Below are 26,519 nucleotides of genomic sequence, written 5' to 3' on the forward strand. Positions count from 1 at the left end.
CTGTGGCTTCCCTTTTTACCCTGTTGGAGAAGTTTTTGGATGTGCATAGGGATTTGATTCTTAGAAGGTCCCATTCATCTATTTTATCTTCTCCTAGCTCCAAGAGAGAAGCATATCAAGACAACTATGAGATACCATCTCACCACACTAAGACTAGCAAAATTTAACAAAACAGCAAGCAACAAATGCTGGCGAGGTTGTAGAGAGACTGGAACCCTTATTCACTGTTGGTGGGAGTTTAAAATGGTGCAGTCACTGTGGAAAGTGGTGTGGCGCCTTCTCAAAAAGTTGCAAATAAAAATACCATTTGACAGATGGTGAAAAGATTGACACTGTTAACAGCTTTAGTTTGCTTTTCTCCACAATCAACACTCTTGGTACCAGCAGCCAGAAAATCAAAAGATTAATTGCACTGGGAAAGTTGGCTATCAGGGATTCTCCAGAGTATTGAAGAGCAATAACTTCAGTCTGGAAACTAAGGTGTGCTTGATCCAGGCCATCGTCTCTGCAATTACTTATTATGTGTCAGAGAGCTGGACAATTACTAGGGATGATAGAAAGAGAACTGATGCCTTTAAGCTGTGGTTCTGGAGAAGAGTATGAATATACCATGGACTGACAGAAGAACAAACAGGTTCATCCTAGAGGGGCGAGACCAGTCTGTTCCTTGTAGACAAGGATTCTGAGGCTTCATCTGACATACTTTGGTCATGTTGCAAAGAGGGGCCAGTCCTTGGAGAGGTATATTATGCTTGGAAGGGTAGAGGGACAAAGAAAGAGAGGAAGTCCATTGATGAGACAGTTTGATTCAATGACTGGGGTAATGAGGGTAGATGTGTCAGAGACAGTAAAGTTGACACAGGATAGAGCAAGTTTCAGGGCTATTGTACATAGAATCACTATGAGTCACAAGCGACTTGATGGCACATAACAACATAGGGTCATAAGCAAGAAACTCTTTTAAAAAGTATAAAACATTCATAATTTTTATATTAGTTTGAATGGCAAATAGATTTCAGCATGTAACATGTTTATCCCAAAGAAAGTAACTTACCATAGTCAGAAAGAGTGCAGGCATGAGCGAATGAAAGCAGCATATCCAGCATGGACACAGTGTCAGACAGCTTATATAAGCAGTGAATGTGTTCGTAAATCTCGCTAAGCAGTTTGCACACTATCCTGAAAGTACAGATTTGGTAGGCATGTAATAATACTTTTTATTAAAGGGACAATGTACTTATAAAACAGTATTAAATTAATAGCCTGAAATAAAATATACTCACAGCTGAGTTACGTGCTATAGGTAAAAGCTACAATTCAACGGCTTCATTCTTAAAATGAGTAAACTGAAGTCCATGCTTAAAGTCACATATAATCAGCTCATTAACACCAGGCTTTTTTATATTACTGCTTTTATATTCAATATGAAGACTTCAGATAGATAAATTTAAGCCCTTACTACACTTGGACAGACCTAATTTATTAATAATTTTGAGGGTACATTATTTTAAGTTCCAAACAAAAGCTACTAAGTATTTTATCTTACTCTCCAATGTCTCCTAAGTCTTCCCTCACATACAGATACAAGCAAATATAACTAAGCTTTTATACAGCAAGGAAATAATACTGTAATACAATTTTTTTTCATTATTAGGAAAAATATGCTATTGTGATGGGAAAGTCTGCTGTTAAGGACCTCTCCAAAGTACTGAAGAGCAATGGTGTCTCTCTGGAGACTAAGGTGCATCTGATACAGGCCATGGTCTTCGCAATCACTTGTTATGCATCAGAGAGTTATACAATGACCAAGGAGGAGAGAAGGAGAATTGATGCCTTTGAGCTGTGGTGCTAGAGAAGAGTATTGATGGTACCATGGACTGCTAGGAAAACAGATTCATCCTGGAAAGGGTCAAACTGGGCGGCTCCTTGGAGGCAAGGATTCTGAGACTCCATCTAACATACTTTGGACATGTAAGGAGGGACCGGTCCTTGGAGAGGGACATCATGCTTGGGAGGGTGTAGGAACAGCGCAGGAGGGGAAGGCCCTCTTATGAGGTGGATTGATTCAGTGACTGGGATACTTGGGGTAGGTGTGTCGGAGACAGTACGACTGGCACAGGTGTATTGGAGACGGTGCGACTGGCACAGGAGAGAGCAGAGTTTAGGGCTGTTGTACATAAGGTCACAATGAGTTGCAAGCGACTAGACGGCACATAACAACAACAAGAAGGAAAAAATATGTACTTAGAGTATTATAATCTCTATGGTCCATGTCCTAAAATTGTTTTGAAAGCCCAATCTTCTTCTTTAACATCTCTGACAACCAATTCATAACATTCTAGTTCTTCTTTCTAGCTATATTGCTTCACTTTCATTAACAGCAAAATAACTAACAGTATTGTAGTGCTTATTGTAGTAAAAAGGATGATAGAAGAATTGATTCCCTTGTGGTGTGGTGTTGGGGAAAAGGACTGACTATCCCATGGACTGTTAAAAGAAGAGGTATGTCTTGGGAAAAGTGCACCCCGAGTACTTATTGGAGGCAAGGATAGTGAAGTTTCATTTCACTTACTTGGGCCTGTTACTAGAAGAGGTTATTCCTTGGAAAGAAACCTCAGGCTTGAGAAGGTGGAAAGTAAGCAAAAGAGAAGACTCCCAATAAGATGGATTGACACAGTGACTAAAGCAATAGGCTCAGGTGTGTCAGAGATAATAATATGGCACAGGATAGGACAAGACTCAGATCTGTTATTCATAGAATCAGTAAGAGTCGTAGTCAACTGACTGGCACCTAACAATAACAACACGGTGGTGTTGACAGTATCAAGGAGTTTTCAAGAATAGAGAATCTGAGGGCTCAGAGATCAAAAGAAAAGAGTCAATAAAATGAAGTTCAAGAGAGGTCCATGATTTCTGGGCCAAGTTTCTCATCCTGGTGAAACATTTACAACAACATTTCCATTACAACGGGGTTTTTGAATGAAATTTGCCCTGAAGTTTCTGTGAGGATCAGTGATTTCCAAGTCACAATGATATACTCTGAAATTTAAACTGTTCTTCCAGGAAATGTTCTTTTTCTGCTAACATTCATAACTCCAATTTTCTGCAACTAGACAAAAACCTCAATTAATTAAATTTAGCATAGCTCCTTCAATTAAATCCATTTCTTTCAGTATTTAAATGCTTCAAATGCTCTTACATGTAAGTCATATGATAGATTTCTCTCAAAGACTCTTGGCATCTTTCATTCATTTTAATTAAATCTGCCGATGTAAAGCTGTAAGAATTTTTCACTTTAGAAATCTGCTAGGAAATTAAAAAGACAAATGTCAAAATAAGAACATACTTTTTATTAAATAAAATGTACAACTTTTAATAATAGGAATATAGGTATTTAAGCTAATTGCTTCAATTTTTGAGATACAATTTCACAAATAAGGCTGTAGATACTGATTATGAAAGACAAGGAAGATTGCTTCAGGGGTAAAGCAGGATGTTTTTAACCTCATGTTTTTAACCTTTAGCTCATCTGACATGACTGTTTTGACAGGCTTTAAGCTAACTAAGCTAAAATAATGTCTCTTTTTACCAAGTAATATTTCATAATGGACATCTTGAATCTCATTTCACCCCTGACTTCTATCTCAGATGTCTATCCATTCATTCCTAAATCTCACTCAGGCTCTTCCAAACTACCAGGTGTTTCAGGAAGAAAAGAAAGACAGCAGTCTTCCCAACTCTCTACCCTTGTAACAGTTCTCTATCCTTGGACAATCTTCTCCCATGTGATTCAGTGCTCCTAAAAATTCACTGAAGGGTCACCTATGGGTTGGTTTGACTCAATGGTATATAACATGTTACATATTGTGCTACCAATTAGAAGGTCAATAGCTTGAATCTCCTAGTCACATTCTGCAGAAGACTTACCGCCTCAGAAACCTGAAATAGGGTTTCCATGAGAACAGACTCAATGGCAGTGGGTTGGGTTTGGTTTTGGTTACTACTTATTAATGCAGTGTACTGGGGAGGGGTGGGTAGTAAATAGTTTGTGCCAAAAAATATTCCTTGGGAGTTGTAGTTATTGTTGTTGTTATGTGCCATAGAGTTAACTGTGACTCATTGTGACCCTATGTACAACAGCTCTGAACCCTGCTCTATCCTGAGCCAAGCTTATTGTCTCTGATACACCTTACCTCTATTACCTCAGTCACTGAATCAATCCATCTCATTGAGGGTCTTCCTTTCCTGCGCTGTCCCTCCACCCTCCCAACCATGACGTCCCACTCCAAGGGCTGATCCTTTCTTTCAACATGTCCAAAGTATGTCAGACAAAGCTTCAGAATCCTTGCCTCCAAGGAACAGCCTCACTTCACCCTCTCCAGGATGAGCCTGTTTGTTCTCCTAGCAGTCCATAGTATATCCAATACTCTTCTCTAGCATCACAGCTCAAAGACATCAATTCTTTTTTTTTTTTAATTTGTGTGTGTGTACCATTAAATTAAATCTGACTGGTACAGAAGGAGATTGCCCCTCCTTCTCCAGCAGAGCATCTGATGGAATCAAACCACGTACTTCTGGGATTGCATCAATTCTCCTTCTATCATCGCTAGTCATTGCCCAGCTTTCCGATGCATAGCAAGGAATTTCAAAGACCATGGCCCGTATCAGGCACACTTTAGTCTCCAGACTGACATCCTTGCTCTTCAGTACTTTGGAGAGGTCTCTGACAGCCGACTTTCACAATGCAATTCATCAAATAAAAATTTATATTTTATTAACCAGTTACTGGTTAAAGGAGCCCTGGTAGCATAGGAGATTAAGAGTTGAGATGTTCATCGAACCTTCAAATCTACCAGCTGCTCGCTAGGACAAAGTTGAGGCAGGCTGCTTCCATAAACATGTACAGTCTTAGAAATGCTCCATGGCAATTGTACTGTGTCCCACAGGGCCACCATGAGTCATAATCAGCTCAATAGCAGTTGTTGAGTTTGGGGTTTTGGTTCAGTCAAATCCTATCCATGGTAAGCCATATGTTTCAAAGTAGGATTATAGCCTTTTGGAATCAAATTTTATTCAATTTTAACAGAATTTTCATATGGTTGAGGAGTTAATATGTACATAGAGTGGAAAAAAAAACCCAGTATTCCCATGGTCCAAAGGTTTGGAAAAGCACAAATTAGAAGAGTGCTCCTTGATAGGCAAAACCGTGAAACCTGGGCATGTTTAAAGTCCTTGGGAAAAGACTCTGCGAAAGATGGAAGGTGAGACAGAGAGAAAGACCCTCAACTAGATGGATTGGCACGTAGGAGAGATGGTAAAGATGATGCAAGACAGAACACGGTTCAGATCTGTTGTTCATAGGGTCACTATGTGTCTAATCAGTTTGTTGTCGTTGTTGTTGTTGTAAGGTGCCGCTGAGTACAACTCACAGAGGTAGCTGACCTGAACTCTATTCTATCCTTTGCCATCTTCACACTTCCTCACACACTAGAGCTCTTTGCAGCACTCACGATGTCAATCCATCTGATTGAGAGTCTTCCTCTCTTTTGTTGACCCTCCACCTTCCCAAGAATTATGATTCCTGCAAGAATAGCCTCTCCTAGCAACATACTCGAAGTATATGAGATGAAGTTTTATCATCTTTATCTCCAAAAGGAGCACTCTGGCTGCACTTTCTCCAAAACTTATCTGTTTGTTCTTTTGGCAGTCCATGGGACCACAGCTCAAAGGCATCAATTCTTCTTTCATCCTTATTCATTGCCCAGTTCTCAAATGCACAGCAAGAGATGAGAAAGATCATGTCCTGATTCAGATACACCTTAGTCCTCAAACTGACATCATTATCCTTCCATCATTTGGAGAATTCCCTAACTGCTAATTTTCCCAAAACAATACATCTCCTGATTTCTTGACTGCTATTACCAAGGGTGCTGATTTTGAATCCAAGTAAGATAAAGTCATTGATACCTTCAATCTTTACTCTATATCTATCATGATGTTGCCTATTGGTAAAGTAGTAAGAATTTTTTTTATTTTATGTGTGTGTGTGTGTGTGTACTGTCAAACTGGACCTGACTGGTACAGGAGGAGATTGTCCCTCCTTCTCCAGCAGAGCATCTGGTAGAATTTTTGTTTTCTTGATGTTGAGTTGTAATCCATACTGAAGTGTATCTTCTTTGATCTTCTGAAGCAAGTGCTTAAATTCCTCCTCACTTTTAGCAAGCAAGGTTGTATGATTGTATAACGCAGGTTATAGAGTCTTCCTCTGATCTTGATACCACATTCTTCGTTATAGAATCCAGTGGCTAGAAGAATTTGTCCAGCATACAGATGTAATAGATAGTGTGAGAGGATACAACCTTGACACACTCCTTTCTTAATTTTAAACCATGTAACATGCCTCTGGAAACTCTATGAACTTTGATAAACATCAATAGTTATAGAAAGGTTTCAGGCCTTTTGTTCATAGGTTCGCTAATGAGTTGTGCTTGACTCTACAGCAATCAACAACAATAACAACAACAGTATTTTCTTGCTTTGTTCACACAACAGCCTCTTGGTCTAGGTATGATCAGCATATTAGATTGCCTAATTAGGAGCTTCAGGTCCTCCTCAGTTTCAGTTCAGCCTACAATATGGATTGAGGTTCAATGTCAAGAAGACAAAGATTCTCACCACTGGACCAACTGGCAGCATCAGGATGGATGGTGAAGAGATTGAGATTGTACACAGCTTTAGTTTGCTTGGCTCCATAGTCAACAGTCTTAGCACCAGCAGCCAGGAAATTAAAAGGCGCATTGCCATGGGAAAGTCTGCTGTTAGGGACCTCTCCAAAGTGCTGAAGAGCAATGGTGTCTCTCTGGAGACTAAGGTGCATCTGATACAGGCCATGGTCTTCGCAATCACCTGTTATGCATCAGAGAGTTGGACAATGACCAAGGAGGATAGAAGGAGAACTGATGCCTTTGAGCTGTGGTGCTGGAGAAGAGTACTGAGAATTCCATGGACTGCTAGGAAAACAAATAGATTTGTCCTGGAGAGGGTTAAACTGGGTGGCTCCTTGGAGGCAAGGATTCTGAGGCTCCATCTAACTTACTTTGGACATGTAGTGAGGAGAGACCGGTCCTTGGAGAGGGACATCATGCTTGGGAGGGTGGAGGGATGGCGCAGGAGAGGAAGGCCCTCTATGAGGTGGATTGATTCAGTGACTGGGATAATTGGGATGGGAGTGTCAGAGACAGTGCGACTGACACAGGACAGAGCGGGGTTTAGGGCTGTTGTACATAGGGTCGCTATGAGTCGCAGGCGACTCGACGGCACATAACAACAACAAACAAATTAGGAGCTATTGAGAGTCAACTCAATAGCATCTAACAATAAGGTTTGGAAATACTGGATTAAGTTAAGCAAACACTTCAGAATTATTTTAAAGTTTATTATGCAAAAACACCTTGAGTCTTGATGCTGTATTTCCCAAATCTCTGTTATCAAAAGCACCTTTTGGACTTTTCTTCTCCCTTTTCATTTTTTTCTCCACATCAGAAATTACAATTTGAAATTTTTGTTAAAAAGTTTCGGCATTGTCGAGGCTTCAGTGTTGTTGCCATGGTGTGCTAGAGCTTGCAAAGAGTCCCTGCTGACCTCCTTCTCTGGCTGTGGGTCTTGTGACAGTCAGTCACTAGGTTAACCATACGCATCAGAGTGACCGGCACAACTGTTAGCCGTTCTGTTACTTATAATGTTAGTTATTTCTGAAAGGTTGGTTTGAGACAATACTACTTGAGGAGGAATCAGAACTTCTGTCCGACTGTCAACCTTGACAAATTATGCTTCCAGAAACATGACTGGAGCTACTACCACCATTGATTTGGTTCCACTGAGCAACTACAAAATTCTGGAGAACAGAAAGCTACACAAACAACCAGTCACTGTGAAGGCCAAATTATTCAGCAGAAAAGCTGAAAAGGAGATTAAAGGTACTGGGGGGCCTGTGTCCTGGTGGCTTGAAGATAAGTTAATTAATTCACGGAGGTTGGCTAATTAAATGTTAAATGTTTTTCCCTTAAAAAAAAAAAGCTTCTGCATCAGATTTCATATAGCTGTTAAGTAGAGCAAGCGAAAGTAGAAGAAGCAACATAAATAATAATAATAAATAATGATAAAATAGTAAAAAATTAAGCAGGTAAAAGGAGGGGTTGGTTTTGTTTTGTTTTTTAAAAAAGCATATAAAGCTTAAAGACTGCCTAGAAATATGTAAATATAACGCTATAAAATCAGAAACAATAACATCCTAACCAAATACTCTTGGATGAACCTTAATAAATTCCGAAGGAAGTTGATCACTGGGTAGGTGTATACAATCTGTACTCATTTGGATGAAAAATCCTCGAGCAGAGCTAAAGCTTGTCCTTAGAGGAAGATTATATTTTTCTCCAAGTTGGTTAATCATTCCTAGTGACCAGAAACAAGAAAAAAAAAGACATTTTATTAAGAAAATTACTCTTCCATTTAAAAAGTCATCATACAACTTTCTGTTATTTTTGCAAGAGTCATATTATTTTCTTAAAAAAAACACAACTCTAAAACTATATTAAGGGAGCTCTGGTGGTCTAGTGGATAAGGTATTGTACTGACAACTCAAAAGCCAGAGGTTCAAATCCACCAGCTGCTCTGCTAGAAAGACGGAAAATTTCTTCCCATACAATTTGCAGCATGTGAAAACCTGCTAGAAGGTCAGTAACCACACAATACTGATGCCTAATAGATGTTGTTAATCACTCTTTAAAGTGATTTATATTGTGGTACAAAAGCATTATTCTGATAGGTATTTAAGAAGGAAAATAAGTTGCAAAATTTAACATAAAACTATTTTAATATTCTATAGTACATGTTATATACAACTCATTCCACTTCTTTTTTAAAGTGATCATTAACTAGGTTTCTGTAATTATTAATTCACAATAAGAAATTCTCTCTAAAAATATATATTACAAAAAGAAAAATTTAAGGGAAAATATATGATTCACCAAATATAATTTCTAAACTGAAATCCCTATTATCAGCTTTAAATTCATTTCAGAGCTCTAGATTTACAAGTTGATAAACTACTAATACTTTGAACATTATCTGAAAAAAAAACTAAACATCTTCATTCTTCAAAACAGTTCTTCCTCCTATTTTCCTGCTTTCCTTAATGGCATCATCATTGTCAAGCCAGAAATTTCAATTAGCATGAGTAACTACATTTCTCTTTATCTCTGCCACATATATCTTATTATTAACTCCTAATAGATCTTCTTTCTTCTTAGTCCTCTCTTCTCACCTTTATTGCTTTTACCCTAAATAATGCTCTATTAACTTGTAAAGGTTTAACTAATCTCCTTGCTTGTTTACCTCCATTGAGATTCATTCAAAACATCAGCAACTTAAACTTCTTAATCTATTCTACTCTTCAGAACAAAAATGCCTCATAATAATGCTTGGGGAAGGATCCAAACTCACAGTTTTCAAAGAATAAATTCTGATCTTCGATTAACATTTCACATCTTATCTCTCATTAATCCTGGAAAGGAACTATATGTTCTCATCCTAATAAGTTTCTTCCTACATTCCTTGAAATTTCCTTGTTCCTCTGTGCTCTGTTAATGTCACTACCTGAATGTGGAATCTCTTTCTAAATTTACTACTTCATATACTGAAGTCCAGTACTCAAGCTCCACATCTAAGCTCTGAACTTCTATTTTGCTGTGTTTTCTTCACGTATTTTATAGTCTATGTAAAATTATATATTTCCTTATTGTCTGCCTCCCCTGTTATAACATAATCTCCATGAGAGCAGAGACTTTGTCTTAGTCACTTAAGTATTCTCTGTGCTGAGAGCAGAGCCTATGTTTAGCAGACTCTCAATAAATTTTGTTATGAATGAATTGCTGTATCAGTTAATATGTCTCACTTCTAGATAAAAACATTATCTTTCATGACACTGAAATCTTTTAGCACTTATAGCTCATATAACTCAAAGTGTTTTATGAGAGTAACTCTATATTTAAGTTCAGATAACAGGCACATTATATAAACTTGAACTTTTAATATTCCTTAAAGGACAATGCATTTCAACATTATCTGTTTCTAAATAACCAAATACCTGCTATGTCATCTACAATTTCTGTATATGTTCTTCTAGCTATGTCAAGAAATTCATTTATGTTGGACTTCACTGCATAGCATTTCTGAGTCCTCATATTCAGGCATCCTTTCATGTATCTTACATCATCATTAATCACTGTTTTAATCTTTTCAAGTATAATTCCAAATCTAAAAAATAAAATAATTGATAACAAGTCAAACAGATATTTGTATTTATTTTCTTGATGTCATTAGAGAAAACAAATTTTTAAATAAATAGTTAAGCTGAATATATAAAGTTTACTTGAATTACAACTGTGGTTCTATCAGTTTTAAACTTTATCACCAGTTGGGTCATTATCTCCTAAAACAGCATGTGCCCACTACGGGAAACTCTCTGCCTGCTAGCAGATAGGTTACCTCAAGTAAAAAATACATTCTTAAAGAATTTTTTTAAAACTCTGGTTTCATGATAATCATTCAATAAAAATTCACTGACACTTATCATATGCCAAATATTGGGTTATGTGTAGGGACTCTGAGAATAATAATATGGTCCCCATTTATCATTTAGTTATTGTTGAGTACCGTCAAATTGGAACCATCCCATAGCTGATAGAAGACATGTTAAACATGTAAGACAATGTAACAAGAACCTCACAGCTATCAGTGATCAAGTCACGAGAAACCTGGTCACTCATATTTTCCTAATTTTTTTATTATATTCTTTCCTTCATTTCATTTGTACTTAACATAATTTTAAATATTAACCATAATTTATAGTTTCACATAAACACCAAAAATACCAAATGAGTTATGAGATGACATCAATGATTCATGAAAAGTGCTTAGGTAGCAGAGAAAAAAAAGACCAAAATGGATATCAGAAGAGACTCTGAAAATTGCACTAAAGCATGAAGACACCAAAACAAAGACATGCAGAAGTAAAAGATATGAACAGAATATTTCAAAGGGTAGCCTGAGGAGACAAAGCAAAGTATTATAAGGGAATATGCAAAGAACTGGAGCCAGATAATAAAAAGGGAAGAACTCAACCAGTATTTTTCAGGCTTAGAAAACAAATGGCAAAGATTCTCATCACTCGGACAAATGGCAGCACCATGATAGATGGAGAAAAGACTGAGGTTGTTAAAAATTTCAGCTAGCTCAGTTCCACAATCAACAACTCTTGGAACCAGCAGTCAGGAAATCAAAAGACAAATTGCTTTGGGAAAGTCGGTTATCTAAAGGGATGTCTCCAAAATGCTAAAGACATCAGTCTGGGGACTAAGGTGTGCCTGATCCAGGCCATGATCTTTGCAATTACTTAATATGCATCAGAAAACTCTACAATGACTGAGAACGATAGAAGAATAATTGATGCCTTTGAGTTGTGATACTGGAGAAGAGTAATGAACATACCATTGACCACAAAGAGAACAAATAGATTTGTATTGGAGAGGGTGAAACTAAGTTTGTCCTTGGAGGCTAGGATTTTGACGCTTTGTCTCACATACTTTGGGCACGCGACCAAAAGGGACTAGTCATTCAGAAAGGACATCATGCTTGGAAAGATGGAGGGACAGGGCAAGAGAGGAAGACCCCAGATTAGGTGGACTGAAATGGTAACTGGAGTAATGGGGATAGGTGTGTCAGAGTGAGTGAGACTGGCTCAGGATAGAGCAGGGTTCAGAGCTTTTGTACACAGAGTTGCTAAGAGTTACAGGTGACTCCACAGCACATAACAACAACAAAAGGAATTACTCAGGAAGTGTCAAAAGAAGATTGAATGAATACAGAGAGTCACTATACCAAAAAAGAATTTATCCACACTGAAGTATTTCAGGAAATAGCATATAATCAAGAGCAAAGGCAACGAAGGAAGAAGTTAAAGCTGCACGGAGAGCACAGTAAAAAAAAAAAAAATGAGGCCCCAAGGGAGCTCTGGTGGCCTAGTGGCAAAAAGCTGTGTTGCAATCAAAAAGGCACATGGTTCAAATCCACCAGATGCTCTGCTGGAGAAGGAGAGACAATCTATGCCAGTCAGATCCAATTTGACGGCACACAACAAAAAAAATAAATAAATAAATAAATAAAAATAAGGTGGGATAACAATTCACATGTCTTGACATGTTTCAACTAACAAAAGCAGTCTTGAACATGTTCATTAGTCTTTGCCAGGAAATTTGGAAGACAGCTATCTAGCCAACTAACTGGAAGAAATATGTATTTGTCCCATTCCCAAGGAAGGTGATCCAACAGAATGTAAAAATTATCAAACAATATCATTAATATGACATGCAAGCTAAATGTTGAAGATCATCCAAAATTGACTAGAACATTATTACATTGGCAGAGAACTGCCAAAAGTTCAAGCTAGTTGTACAGTAGGTCATGGCACCAGAGATACCATTGCTGATGTCAGATGGATATTGGTAAAAAGTAGAGAACATCAGAAGAATGGCTATCTGTATTTTATTGACTATGCAAAGGCTGTGTGGATTATGACAAACTATGGTTAACACTGAGAAGAATGGAATTCCAGAATATTTAATTTTGCTCATACAATGTCTGTACCTGGGCCAAGAAGCAGTTGTCCAAACAGACCAAGAGAACACTATATGGTTTAAATTCAAGAAAGAGTGCATAAGAGCTTACTGTATCCCTTCTCTATACTTATTCAAACTATATGCCGAGCAAATCATTCAAAAAGCTGGACTCTATTAAGAAGAATGTGACATCAGGATAGGAGGAAGAGTTATCAACAAGCTGCGTCATGCAGATGACATAACCTTGCTCGCTGAAAGTAATGTGGACTTGAAATATTTGCTGCAGAAGACTGAAGATTACAGCTTTCAATACAGATTTTCATCTAACCATCAGTAAGATAAAATTCCTCACCACCAGATTAAAAGGCAGCATCATAATAGAGAAAAGCCTGAGGGGTCACTTATTTCATCTTATTTGAATCCAGGCTACGCTCTTGGCACCAGCAATCAAGAAATAAAAAAGATGTGTGGCCTAGTGGCAAGAAGCTGCACTGCAATCCCAGAGGTCTGCCATTCAAATCCACCAGATGCTCTGCTGGAGAAAGAGGGACAAACTCCTCCTGTACCAGTCAGATCCACTTTGACGGTATATACACACACAAAAAAAATAATAATAATAAAAAATGTAAAAAAAGAAATAAAAAGATGCATTGAGAAAGTCTATTCTCAAGGACTTCTCCAAATCACTGAGAAGCAATGATGTCTATTTAAAGGCTAAACTGTACCTGATTCAGGCCATGGTACTTTCAGTCATGTGCTATGCTTTGGGTGGAGAGTTGGACAATGAACAAAGATAACAGAAGAATAGATGTCTCTGAGATTTGGTGTTGGGCAAGAGTACTGATCTTATGGACTGCCAAAAGAATAACAGGTATATCTTGGAGAAGGTGCATCTTACATGTAAAGATGATGAAGCTTCGTCTCACTTATGTTGGGCATTTGTTAGGAGATGCTATTCCTTGGAAAAGGAAATTATCCTTGAAATGCAGGGTCAGTGAAAGAGAGGAAGACCATCAATGAAAGAGACTGACACAGTGAACGAAACAATGGGCTCAAGTATGTCAGAGATGATGAGGATAGGGCAGGGTTCAGAACTGTTTTTCATATAGTCACTACGTATTTTACTAGATGGCACATAACAATAAGTAACAAATTTGGGGGGGGGATAATACAACAGACTGCCATTGCTGAAAACAATATTATACTTAAATTGTTCAATAATTAGACTGTATTAACTATACAAATTATTTTTTGTAGTAGGTCTTAGTGAAAAAAGATATAGACCATTTTTTGTACTTGCAAATATTCTTTGCATTGAAAGTAGCTTAAAAAACATTGATGTTGTGCATAGATTTCTATTTTCTAAACTATTCTAATTGTATGTTAGCAGAAATTAGCAATACTACTATTTAGTATTTTAGTATTTGTATTTATAATACAAAATGTATACTTGGTATTTTTTAAAATAGTTTAAGGATTATGTTAAATAAAGCTAGAGTTCTGCTGAATACAATTAGAGTCCCTAAAATAATTAACCAAACAAAAGGAACAAGCCAGTATTTTATTAACACTTCAATGACAAAGACCTGCTATCTTCCAAGGAACCATAGTAAGCTCTTAATAAAGGTGTGTTACAGTTCTTCAGTGCAATCTATTAGAGAATAAAATAAAAATAGTTAGGATAATATAGTGTGACATGATCAAAACATATCATTTACATTTATTTAATCCTTTGCCAAGAACTTTCTTGCCTCCATTTTTTCATTTATAGACTTGTTACAAACATTTTAGGCAAAGAAGATGAGGAAGCACAGTATATTTTTTCAGTTAGAGAGAATACCATTTTAAGTGGCATGTACTACTTCACTACTGCAGCTTATTTTTCTATTGTCTTCTAACCAGTTAATGCTTAGTGACTTATTAGAACTAGGTTCTTAGTTCACACATTTACATACTGAACTTAAAACTCAAAATTTTTACTGTATAGGTATTAAATGTAAAAGGTTATTTTCATATTTATAGAGCCATTTTAACATGTTTATACAGTAAAAGTATGGATTTTACTTTAGCTTTTGTTTTAACTTACTTTTTTACCATTATTTGAGTGAAAAAGTTTACAAAGCACAGTGATTTTTCACTTAACCATTCATACACATTGTTTTATAATATTCATTAAAATACCCACCATGTAGGAGCACTTTCTCTACCGCCTCCCTATAATTCTGATTTCTGTTGACTCTTCTATCCTCCCTTTCCTGCCTTCAAGGCTCTAGCCTTAGGCAAATGCTGCTCTTCAGGTCTCACATGGTTGATTGGCCTGAGCTGTAAGAGCTTCCTTCCCTCATGTTACTGGTTACCTTGGAGAACCTGTCCCTTGTTTGAAGGATGATTAAGGACCACATCCTGGGATGTTCTACTTGCTTCCAGTGGACCAATAAGTTTGATCTCTTTTATGTTTTTAGATCTTTGCTACATATTCTAAAAGAAGATCTTCTTTTGACACTTTAATAAAAAAAATAACCTTACAGAGTATAATATTTAAAATCAGTGATATAATAATTGTATAACCATAATGTGAACAGATATTTCAGTTAAGCATTATCAATGAATACTAAAATTAATGAATGGAAGTTTGATATTGTTTTTGATAGGTAGCATCAAACTAAGTTTGGCTCATGGTCACCTCATATGACAGAGAAGAACTGCCTTATAGGGTTTTCTAGGCTATAATCTTTATAGGAAGGAGCTCTGGAGACAATGGTTAAATGCTCAGTTGCTAACCAAAAGTTTGTGCTTGGAAACCCATCAACCACTCCATGACACATGGAAGTCTGCTTCTCTGAAGATTACAGCCTTGGAAATTCTATGGGAACTTTGTACTCCCTTTTTTTTAAGGTATATTGCCTCTAAACTCTATGAACTTGGAGAAACAATGACAGTTACACAAGAGTTCAGGTCTTTCGTTCATAGGGTCGCTATGAGTCATCTACGACTTGACAGCACTTAACAACAACAAAGAGAGGGCTCTGTGGGCCTGGCGGCTAGAAAATTATGCTACCAAGTCAAAGGTGGGTGATTTTAACCTGTAGCCCTTAGGCCTGGTTTTAATTGTTTTTGATCAAACATTCTGCTAAGTGGTATAGCACTGGTCTGTCCATATGCTGTACAGAGGTAAATGGTGGTTGATATGATGTTGAACACTGTGACATTGATATGTCAAATGCAATAATGGTTACCCATGGTGGAGAGTGTATGGGGAGCTCCCCAATTAAAACAAGCTTGGAAGCAGGAGTGGCATCCACTTCTGAAATAGCTTGCCTCCAAAAATACCTTGGCCCTGGAAATTCTATGAACTTGGAAAAAGGATGAGTGTTCAGGTCTTTCCTTCATAGGGTCGCTATGAGTTGTCTATGACTCGATGGCACTTAACACCACCACCACCAACATATAATTTTAATTTTGTTCTTTTGTATTTCTCTTCTCTATTTTAGTTGAAACCTTGGAAATTTTGCTAATATTATCAATAAAACTTTACTCCATTCTTTAGAACCGAAAGTAACTCAACAGTAAGGGGTTGTGACTAATCTTCAGAGATGCAGATGACCAGATCTTCTCCTATGGTGTTGCTGGGTGAGTTCAGTCCACCAAATTTGTGGTTAACAGCCAAATAAATAACTATTGCATCATTAAAGTTCCTTGAAACTTTGACAAGGAATATTCATTCATAGTCTCAAAGAATCACTCCATAGATTAGTTACTAATTACAAAAGAAAATATAGTAACTTTGCAGTAAAGAAATAAAGTTAACATCACCAAGAAATATATAATTACCTCCTGATATGATATACAGAAGAGGAAACAACATTGCATCTAGAATATTACTGCTGAAATACATAAACCAAATCTTATCATTAGGAGACAGCTGAAGTGAAATGAAGTAAAAAACACTATAGAAAAGAATACTCACTCTTAAAATGCCACTATCAGAAAAGATTTCTAAATAGCTGAGAAACTATTCTAGCCATATGGTGTCTGAAGAAAATATGGTATGACAATTCATGTTAGTCAACTGGATCTTGAAGCAAATGAAACAAAATGCTGTAAGAAATATTACTAAGATAATCATAAATACTTAAATATGAACTACACATTATATAATAGTCTATCAGATATTATTCTATTAAATGCCCTGAACCTGGTAATTATATTTATAAAAGGAACATCCTTTTTCTTACAAGGTCCATAAGTTAGCATTTAGATACCGTAACTTGCTCTCAATTGATTCAGGAATAGTAATAATAAAGATAATACTATTATATGTCCATGTGTTCCCTGAGTACAGACATAAAAGAGAAAAAATGTGGCAAAATAAAACTAAGTGCCTAAGTGAAGAATATTGGGATTTATTTCTACCTTTTTACTATAAGTTTGAAATGTTTTAAAAAATACTTTTGTCCAATATTTCTTCTACAACATATTAGGTTACCTTTAAAGGATCCACAAGCTCCAAGATATGTTTTAAGTATATTAAATTTGTTATCTTTGATTCAGCTGCATTAACCTATCAAGACAAAAATTCAGGTATAGATACTATAAACATTAAATACAAAAAGGGTTTTTCCTTGAACATTTTATGCTTATCATAGTCTCTATATATTTTCTTATTATCACATTAGCCAGCATTCCAGCCTGGAGGATGATGCTGACTAATAAGCCGACTAATAAAACAGCCTCATGAAAGCCTCACAATAGAAGAGTTCACTTTATTGTATCAAATTTTGATTTCTACCGCAGCCTCTGATGTCTACCTTAACTCACAGTAGTTACAAAAGATACTATTCAATCTGAAACAACACAAAAGGATGAAGGTGGGAAAAGGTATAAAAGGTATTTCCAGACAATATGTAATGACAGATAATATCTAAAAAGCTAAACTACCAAGCTTCTTATTGAACATTCATTTCCCTGATTCATTTCTGTGTATATAAGTAAAAAAGTCATAATTCCTATCATCCAAATTAATATATTTTCAAAACGATGCCACATTAACATTTTAAATTTTAGGAATAAATTTTACAGTTAAATTATAAATCTCTAAAGCCAAATGGTGGATACTAGATCTGGAGAAATAAGGAATGCTCTTGTGGAAAGAACAACTTGCTAACACTGATGAAGAAGTTGTTGCTGTTATGTGCCAACGAGTCGCTTGCGACTCATAGCGACCCTATGTACAACAGCCCTAAACTCTGCTCTGTCCTGTGCCAATCTCATTGTCTCCGAAACACTCGTCCTGATTGCCCCAGTCACTGAATGAATCCACCTCCCAGAGGGCCTTCCCCTCCTGCGCCTGCCCTCCACCCTCCCAAGCATGATGTCCCTCTCCAAGGACCGGTCTCTCCTTACAACAGGACCGAAGTATGTCAGATGAAGCCTCAGAATCCTTGCCTCCATGGAGCAGCCCGGTTTAACCCTCTCTAGGATGAATCTGTTTGTTTTCCTAGCAGTCCATGGTACCCTCAACACTCTTCTCCAACACCAAAGCTCAAAATCATCAATTCTCCTTCTGTCTTCCCTGATCATTGTCCAACTCTCTGATGCATAACAAGTGATTGCAAAGACCACGGCCTGTACCAGATGCACCTTAGTCTCCAGAGACACACCGTTGCTCTTCAGTACTTTATTGAGGTCCCTAACATCAGACTTTCCCATCGCAATACGTCTTTTAATTTCCTGGTTGCTGGTGCCAAGAGTGTTGATTGTGGAGCCAAGCTGACTAAAGCTCTAAACAATCTCAATCTCTTCACCATCCATCCTGATGCTGCCAATTGGTCCAGTGGTGAGAATCTTTGTCTTCTTGACATTGAGTCTCAATCCATATTGAAGGCTGCAGTCCTTGACCCTCTGCAGCAGGCACTTCAGGTCCTCCTCAGTTTCAGCAAGCAGGGTAGTGTCATCTGCGTAACGCAGATTGTTGATAGATTTTCCACCAATACTGATGTCGCATTTCTCCTCATAGAGCCCAGCCTCCTGGATGATCTGTTCTGCATACAGGTTGAAAAGGTATGGAGACAGGACACATCCCTGGTGTATGCTCTTCCCAATTTTGAACCATGCAGTGTTTTCCTTGCTCTGTTCTGAGGACTGCCTCTTGGTTCAAGTATAAGTTTCGCATAAGCACAATCAAGTGTTCTGGGATTCCCATTCTTCTCAGGCAGCCACAGTTTGTTACGGTGCACACAGTCAATATTATAATTGTGCTGTAATATGCTTGATATGTAGCTGTTTCTTTTAGAGGTTTCCTGGCCAATCCATGTATCTACTGAACAATACTTCAACCACTCTGTGACTATAGTTAAAGAAACAGCAAAACGAAAAGCTCAGTTCCCACTAGTTATACTCTCTTACAATGAAATACAGAAATACACAGATAAAAGACCATGTTTATGCAAGTTTAAAAGGAGCAACTGCAAACTGAGGAAGGGCAATTCTTACTTTGACCATCTCATAAAAGGAAACTTTCCCTATTAATAATATCCACGATGTTGTTGTTGTTGTTGTTGTTGTTGTTGTTGTTATGTGCCATCAAGTCACCTACAACCCTAGCAACCCTATGTACAACAGCTCTGAAGCCTGCTCTGTTCTGAGCCAGTCTCACTGATTCTGACACACCTACTCCCATTGCCCCAGTTACTGTATCTGTCCATCTTATCCAGGGTCTTTCTCTCCTGGCTGTCTCTCCATCCTTCCAAGCTTCATGTCCTTTTCTAAGGACCAGACCCTCCATAGTGCCAGACAAATTGCTACATGGTCACACATGCCTCCCCCACACCCCATACTCCTATACCTATTTCTACCAATCATTGGGTTCAATTGTTCATTGCAAACTGACTCATAGACTTTGCTCACAGTGGTTAAGTTTTATTAAGGAGATAGGTTTAGGAGTGGGAGAGGAAAAGAATATCACCAATACAAGTTCAGGTTTAGTCCAACAGTCCCAAAACAGATTAATAGCAAGACACAATTCCTCTATTAATCAAAGTCCAGGTTCAGTTTAGCAGCACAAATGCAAGGAGCCTCTGGTTTCCTCAATCATCCAGCAAACTTTATTTCACAACATCTACAAATCAGCTCTTTCTTCAATCACCCACAAGCAAAACCTTTAATTGTGGCTTCATCTCCATGGGTTCTCTGGTTAAACCTTGCCACCATCTCTCTACAGTAGTGTCACAGTCTGTTCACAAGAGTGCCAATCTCTTCGCCCTCTTTCCACCACCGTTATTCAATGTAGAAAGTGTTCTCTTATACTGGGCCCACAGCTACTGATGATTTTCAAGACCACGTGTCCACAGTTAAGGTAGCTGGATACCACACCTCCTCAATGGGGGCTAACATGATTGTTGTTGTTATGTGCCATTGAGCCGCTAGTGACTCAGCGACCCTATGTACAACAGCCCTAAACCCTGCTCTAACCTGTGCCAATAGCACTGCCTCTGACACACCCATCCCGATTACCCCAGTTACTGAATCAATCCATCTCAAAGAGGGTCTTCTCCTCTTGCGCCGTCCCTTCCACCCTCCCAAGCAAAATGTCCCTCTCCAAGGACCTGTCCCTCCTTACAACATGCCCAAAGTATGTCAGACGAAGCCCCAGAATCCTTGCCTCCAAGGAGTAGCTTGGTTTAATCCTCTCCAAGATGAATCTGTTTGTTTTCTTGGCAGTCCATGAAAGCCAATGATCAAGGGTTCTGATATCCCATATACACACATACACAGACATCGCTCTCATCACCACTACATCAGAACCAACTCATAGCTGACACTATAGCTGGTTTTCAAGAGGCTATAAACTGTGTAAGAGGAGATAGTCCATCTTTCTCCAGAGAGGCTGGCACGTTCTAACCACCAGATAAACAGATATATGGGAGCTCGGGATTCAAACCATGAGAGTGGTGCTACCTATGGGTTAGCAGCACAACTCCCTGCAATAAGGAAGTAAGGAAACATCTCTCTCTCTCTCTCTCTCTCTGTGTGTGTGTGTGTGTGTGTGTGTGTGTGTGTGTGTGTGTGTGTAAAAGGGAGCTCTGGTGGTTTAGTGGCAAAGAGTTGCACTGGTAACTCAAAGGCAGGTGGTTAGAACTCACTAGCTGACCAATGAGAAGAATAAGCAATTCCTCCTATGAAATGTATAGCCTCTGAAAACATACTGGACGGTCAACTATGAGTGTCTGACTTGATAGTAATGAGGTTTTCTGGAGGTTTTGGTTTTTGGTGTTTTTTTTTTCTTTCTAAACTTTTCATTCAAAGCACAGTTAAAAGTAAAACAAACAAAAACTCCTCCTAAAAAGTCTGAAGCTAAAACAGTTTCACTGGAGAATACTGTCAAACATTCATAAAAGAGCTTATAGCAATTTCACTGAAACTATTCCAGAACACAGAAAAGAATACTCCTCATTTCCTGAAGCAAGAATCACCCTGATGATACCAAACCCAGGCAAAGACATCACTAAAAATATAATTACAGACAATATCCCTTATAAATATAGATGCAAAATCCTCAACAAATATTAGCCAATATAATGCAATGCAAAAAAAAAAAAACAAAACCAAACCCAAAACGTGGTGTTACAATAAGTTGAAATGAACTCAATAGCACATATTAACAATGAAGATTTAGAATTGACTTGTAGTCAATATATAATTTTTTTGCTGGTTTTTTTGTGTTTTTTTTTAATATAGAATTTTTAAAGAAAATTTTTATTTTCTACTAGTTTACTTACAAAATTTGTATATAGTTTTTCACACTGGATCTTTCCTATTTCCTTTACCCACTTTTCTCTCTCCCCATCAAATTGTGTGACCCTATAATTACCACTTACCCTCCTGACCATCCCCACTCCTCTTCTCTCCCCACTCCATCTTGGATCCTCATACACGTTTTACTAGTTATCTTTGTATTTCTGTAATAATGGTCTTATACAGTATTTTTCCTTATGGTCCTGAGTTAGTTCACTTAGCATGTTCTGTAGTCTCTCCCAAGTTAGGTAGTAACACACACACACACACACACACACACACACACGCACACAACATGCCTCTGGAAACTCTATGAACTTTGATAAGGCTACCAAATAGTTCATTCTTCTCAGCGTCAGCCAGTTTGTTGTGATCTACACAGTCAAATGCCTTTGCATATTCAGTGAAACAGGCATCCTCTTGTACTCTCTGCTTTCAGCCAAGATCCATCTAATATTAGCTATATATCCTTAGTACCATGGCTTCTTCTAAACCCAGCCTGAACATCTGGCAGTTCTCTGTTGATGTGCTGTTCCAGTTGTTTTTGGATAATTTTCAGTAGAATCTTTCTTGCATGTGGTATTAATGTTACTGTTCTATAATTTCCATACTCTGTCAGGTCTTCTTTCTTTAGAATGGAAATAAATTGGATCTCTTCAAGTCAGTTGGCCAGGTGGTCGTCCCCCAGATTTCTTGAACAACTTGGTAAATGCATCCAAGGCAGCATCTGTTTGTTGAAATATGTCACTTGGTATGCCATCAATTCCTGGGGTGTTGTTTTTTTATAATTTTTCTATTGTGATTTTAATAAAAGTTTACAGAAAACTTAGATTTCCATTCATTCACTGTTGAATACTTTCCTCCCTAACCTCCCTAGTTTGCTTTTTTCTTTAAAAAATTCATTCACTGTTGCACATTTTCCTCAGTACCCCCTACCCCAGTCCATTTTGCTATGCTCCTCTTATTCTGGTCTGTTGGCATACAAATAATGCCTAATCATATTTTCCTTTTATATTTTCCTTTTAAACAGCTCTTTCTCTCATCTGTTCCAATGCAGTGTTCATTATTTATCCCCTCTTTTCTTAGTTTCCTCCCAACCCCCATGGCAATCCTGTTTAATAGCAGTGGCATTTATTATTCAGTCTTTCTCCTTTTGTGACTGAGCTATTTCACTCATCATAATGTCCTCCAGGGCCTTGTTTTCTTGCCAATTCTTTCAGAGCAGCTTAACTTCTTCCTTCATAACCACAGGCCCTTGTTCATAAATAGCTTCATGAAATTCTTGTGTCAGCCAATTCCTTTTGGTACAGTGATTTGGAGTATACAGTATACTCCTTCCATATTTTTTAATGCTTCCTGTATCATTTAATATTCTGCCCAAAGCATCCTTAAGTATTGCAATTCAAGACTTGGATTTTTTTTCTTCATTTCCTTTAGTTTAAGAAATGCCAGAAGAGTTCAGTTCTTTTGATTTTCTGACTCCAGCTCTTTGCACATTTCATTATAATACTTTACTCCATCTTCTCACACTGTCTATTAAAATCTTCTGCTCTATATGATGAGGAATGTGGCATCAGGATTGGAGAAGACTCATTACAACCTACATTATGCAGGTGACACAATCCTGCTTGCTGCAGCTGAGGAGGACCTGAAACACTTGCTGCAGAAGGTCAAGGACTGCAGTCTTCAACATGGATTGAAGCTCAACACTGAGAAAACAAAGATTCTCACCACTGGGCCAGTTGACAGCATCACAATAGATGGTGAAGAGATTGAGATTGTTAACAGTTTTCATTTGCTTGACTCTAAAATCAGCACTCTTGGTACCAGCAACCAGGAAATCAGGACAAACTGCATTGGGAAAGTCTGCTGTAAGGAACATCTTCAGAGTGCTGAGAGCAATGATGTCAGTATGGAGACTAAGGTGCACCTGCTCCAGGCCATAATCTTCGCAATTACTTGATATGTGTCTGAAAGCTTGACAATTACTAAAGATGATAGAAGGAGATTGATGCCTTTGAGTTGTGGTCCTGGAGTACTGAATATAGTATGGACCACTAAGAGAACACATAGGTTCATCTCAGAGAAGAGGAAACCAGGCTGCTCCTCTGAGGCAAGGAATCTGAAGCTTTGTCTGACATACTTGGGTATGTTGTAAAATGTGATCAGTGAGTTAGTTCAATCAGCACAATGCTCTCTAGTTTCTCCCAAGTTATGTAATAATTTTCAAAGTCATTACTCTTGAATGCTACATAGTGTACTTTTAATTTTTAATTTTACAGATTTCTGTTGTACATAGGGTCACTATGAGCCAGTCAACTCAAAGACACCTAACAGCAACAAAATTTAATTTCTGACAAAAAGAACTCACGATATGAATGTGAATAGTCAAGAATAATGATATTTTTGGCCTGAACAACTAGAATAATGGAGTTGTTATTAACTAAAATAGAATATAGGAAAGAGAAGTTGGCTATGGAAGAAAGAATAGAAACTAACTTTGGTGTACAAATTAGAAATATGTTCCATTACCAAACGGAGATAGCAACAGTCAGGTACGGAGATGAGTATGGAGTATACAGAAGGCATCCAGAATCAAAAGAGATATTTTGTAATCATTGCCTCATAGATGAGATTTAAAACTATGAGAACAAATGAGGAAACAGAAGACAAGGAACCAACTTCTAAAACTAAGCCGTTTCAACATTATTTGCCAGAGAGATTTCACACCAAAAAAAAAATCAGAAAAGGAGACTAAGAAGCAGCAGACAAAAAAAAATTGTTAATTGCTGCAATTCCCAAGGTGGTAGTTAAGACTAACTCTTCCACTCACAGTAACTAAATGTTGTTGTGAAACGTTGTCAAGTCAGTTTCAACACATAGTGACCTTATTATGTACAACAGAATGAAACTTCCTGGCCCTGAACCACACTCATAACTGACTGTGTTTGAGCCCACTGAAGCAGCCACTATGTCAATGCATCTTGTTGATGATCTTCGTGTTTTCCACTGACCATCTACCCTACCAACATGCTTCAGGGACTTGCCACTCTGAAAATATGCCCAGAGTTTCACCATCCTAGCTCCTAAAAAGCACTCTGGTTTCACCTTTTTAAAGACAGATTTGTTTGTTCTTTTTGCAGTTCATACTATATCCAATGAAGTGTTCCAGGATTTCCAATCTTCTCAATGTTAGCCATAGTTTAATATCCACATAGCCAAATGCTTCTGCATAAATCACAAATGTTCTTCTGATATTCTCTTTTAACCAAGATCCATCTGACATAAGCAGTGATAGTCCTGGTGGCACAGCCTCTTCTAAACCCATCTTGAAATTTTGGAAGCTCTCAGTCAATATATTGTTCTAGATGGTTTTGTGGAGGATCTTCAGAATGTTCTGCTTGTATGTGATATTAATATTATGGTCAAAAATGTCCACATTCCATTCAATCACCTTTCTTGGCAAGGGCAACAAATACAGATCTCTTCCATTCACTCACCTTTCTTGGCAAGGGCAACAAATACAGATCTCTTCCAGTCAGTTGGCCGGCTAGCTGCCTTCCAAATTTCCTGGCATAGTCTAGTGAGTACATTCAGGGCTGCTTTGTAGTTGAAAACTCATCAATTCCTGGGGTCCTTTTTTTTTAAAATATTTTCAAATGCAGCTTACTTACTCCCTCATCACCACTGGCTCTTTATCATATGCTACTTCCTGAAATATTTCCGTGTTGACCATTCTTTTTGGTAGAGTACCTCTGTATATCCTGCCATCTCTATTTGGTGCTTCCTGGATCACCGAAGATTCTGCCCATAGCTTCTCTCAGTATTGCAACTCGCAGCTTGAATTTGATTTTCAGTTCATTCTGCTTCAATTTTATGCCTCTCACTTTATTTTTGTTTTCAGAAATGCTTTGTCTGAGGTCTCTTTCCTTTAGAAATAAACTTGCCAACTGCCTTTTATGTCTCTCTGAAAAGTTAATTTGGTATCCATATTGGAATTGTGTTAAACATATAGATTATTTTTGTTTAGATTGTCCTTCTCACTATATTGTATCTTTCTATGCATATTCAGGGAATATTTTTCCATTTATTCAGGTCTCTTACTGTTACTTGTAGCAAAATGGTCCTTTTTAACTATGAATGCAACACTGTTCTTCAACTTTTCATTAAAAAAAAAAAAGCAATGATGTCTGTTTGAAAACTACAGTGTGCCCGATTGAGGCGATGGTCTTTTCAATCACTTGCTATGCATCTGAGAGCTGGACAATGAATAAAAATGACAGAAGCAGAATCGATGCCTTTGAGTTGCAGTGTTGGAGAAGAATGTTAAATATTTCATGGGTTGCCAAAAGAACAAACAGATATGTCTTGGGAAAAGTGCAGCCAGAGGGCTCCTTGGAAGCAAAGCTGACAAAGCTTCTTCTCTTTTATTCGCACATGTTGCTAGAAGAGGTATACTTTGGAAAGAAATACCTGCTTTGGAAGATGAAGGGTCAGCAAAAGAAAGACCTTCAACCAGATGGACTGACACACTGTCTGCAACAATGGTCTCAAGTGTGTCAGAGATGATAAGGATGGCACAGCATAGGACAGGGTTCAAGTCTGTTGTTCACAGGGTCAATATGGGTCATACTAAACCACATGGCACCTAACAACAACAAAACTTAGTAAAATCAGTCACTTGATTAATGAATGAAAGAAGTAGTCATGTAATATAGATAATTTGTGTAGTAGTCTGAAATCAATTGAAAAAATAATTACAAATTATTCAAAGTGAAAGGAAAAAACTGGGTGAAAACTGGAATAATAACATTTACAATCAAAGCTTTCAAATGTTGGAGAAAGTATATTAGATATTTATAATGGAAATTTCATTCTTGGTGAAATATAATAAATTTTCAAGTTACATATATTTGTAGAAACAAAATAAGTTTTAATTGGTTATAACAAGAAATTTAAGTTTTGCTAAGTTAATAGTCCTGATTAATTCGACCTGGGGGAGGGCTTGTAAAACAATGAAAGAATCTTTTCTTTTACTTTTCCATAATTTTT

At 37.6% G+C, this 26,519-nt stretch overlaps 1 protein-coding gene across 1 annotated transcript in view; it reads right to left on the reverse strand.

The window, feature by feature from the left end:
• MSH4 (mutS homolog 4) overlaps window positions 1-26,519 on the reverse strand; it is a 142,943-nt gene that overhangs the window by 51,384 nt on the left and 65,040 nt on the right. The window contains exons 8-13 of the mRNA XM_006888613.1: window positions 17,161-17,235; window positions 14,261-14,325; window positions 10,145-10,314; window positions 8,315-8,451; window positions 3,200-3,303; window positions 1,055-1,179 (exon numbers count right to left, since the gene is read on the reverse strand). Coding sequence (XP_006888675.1) covers window positions 1,055-1,179; window positions 3,200-3,303; window positions 8,315-8,451; window positions 10,145-10,314; window positions 14,261-14,325; window positions 17,161-17,235 — 676 coding nt within the window. The remainder of the gene's footprint in view (window positions 1-1,054; window positions 1,180-3,199; window positions 3,304-8,314; window positions 8,452-10,144; window positions 10,315-14,260; window positions 14,326-17,160; window positions 17,236-26,519) is intronic.

Source organism: Elephantulus edwardii, unplaced genomic scaffold (genome assembly GCF_000299155.1).
Source record: "Elephantulus edwardii isolate Elephantulus edwardi_28Jun2011 unplaced genomic scaffold, EleEdw1.0 scaffold00069, whole genome shotgun sequence".
NCBI classification, from domain to species: domain Eukaryota; kingdom Metazoa; phylum Chordata; class Mammalia; order Macroscelidea; family Macroscelididae; genus Elephantulus; species Elephantulus edwardii.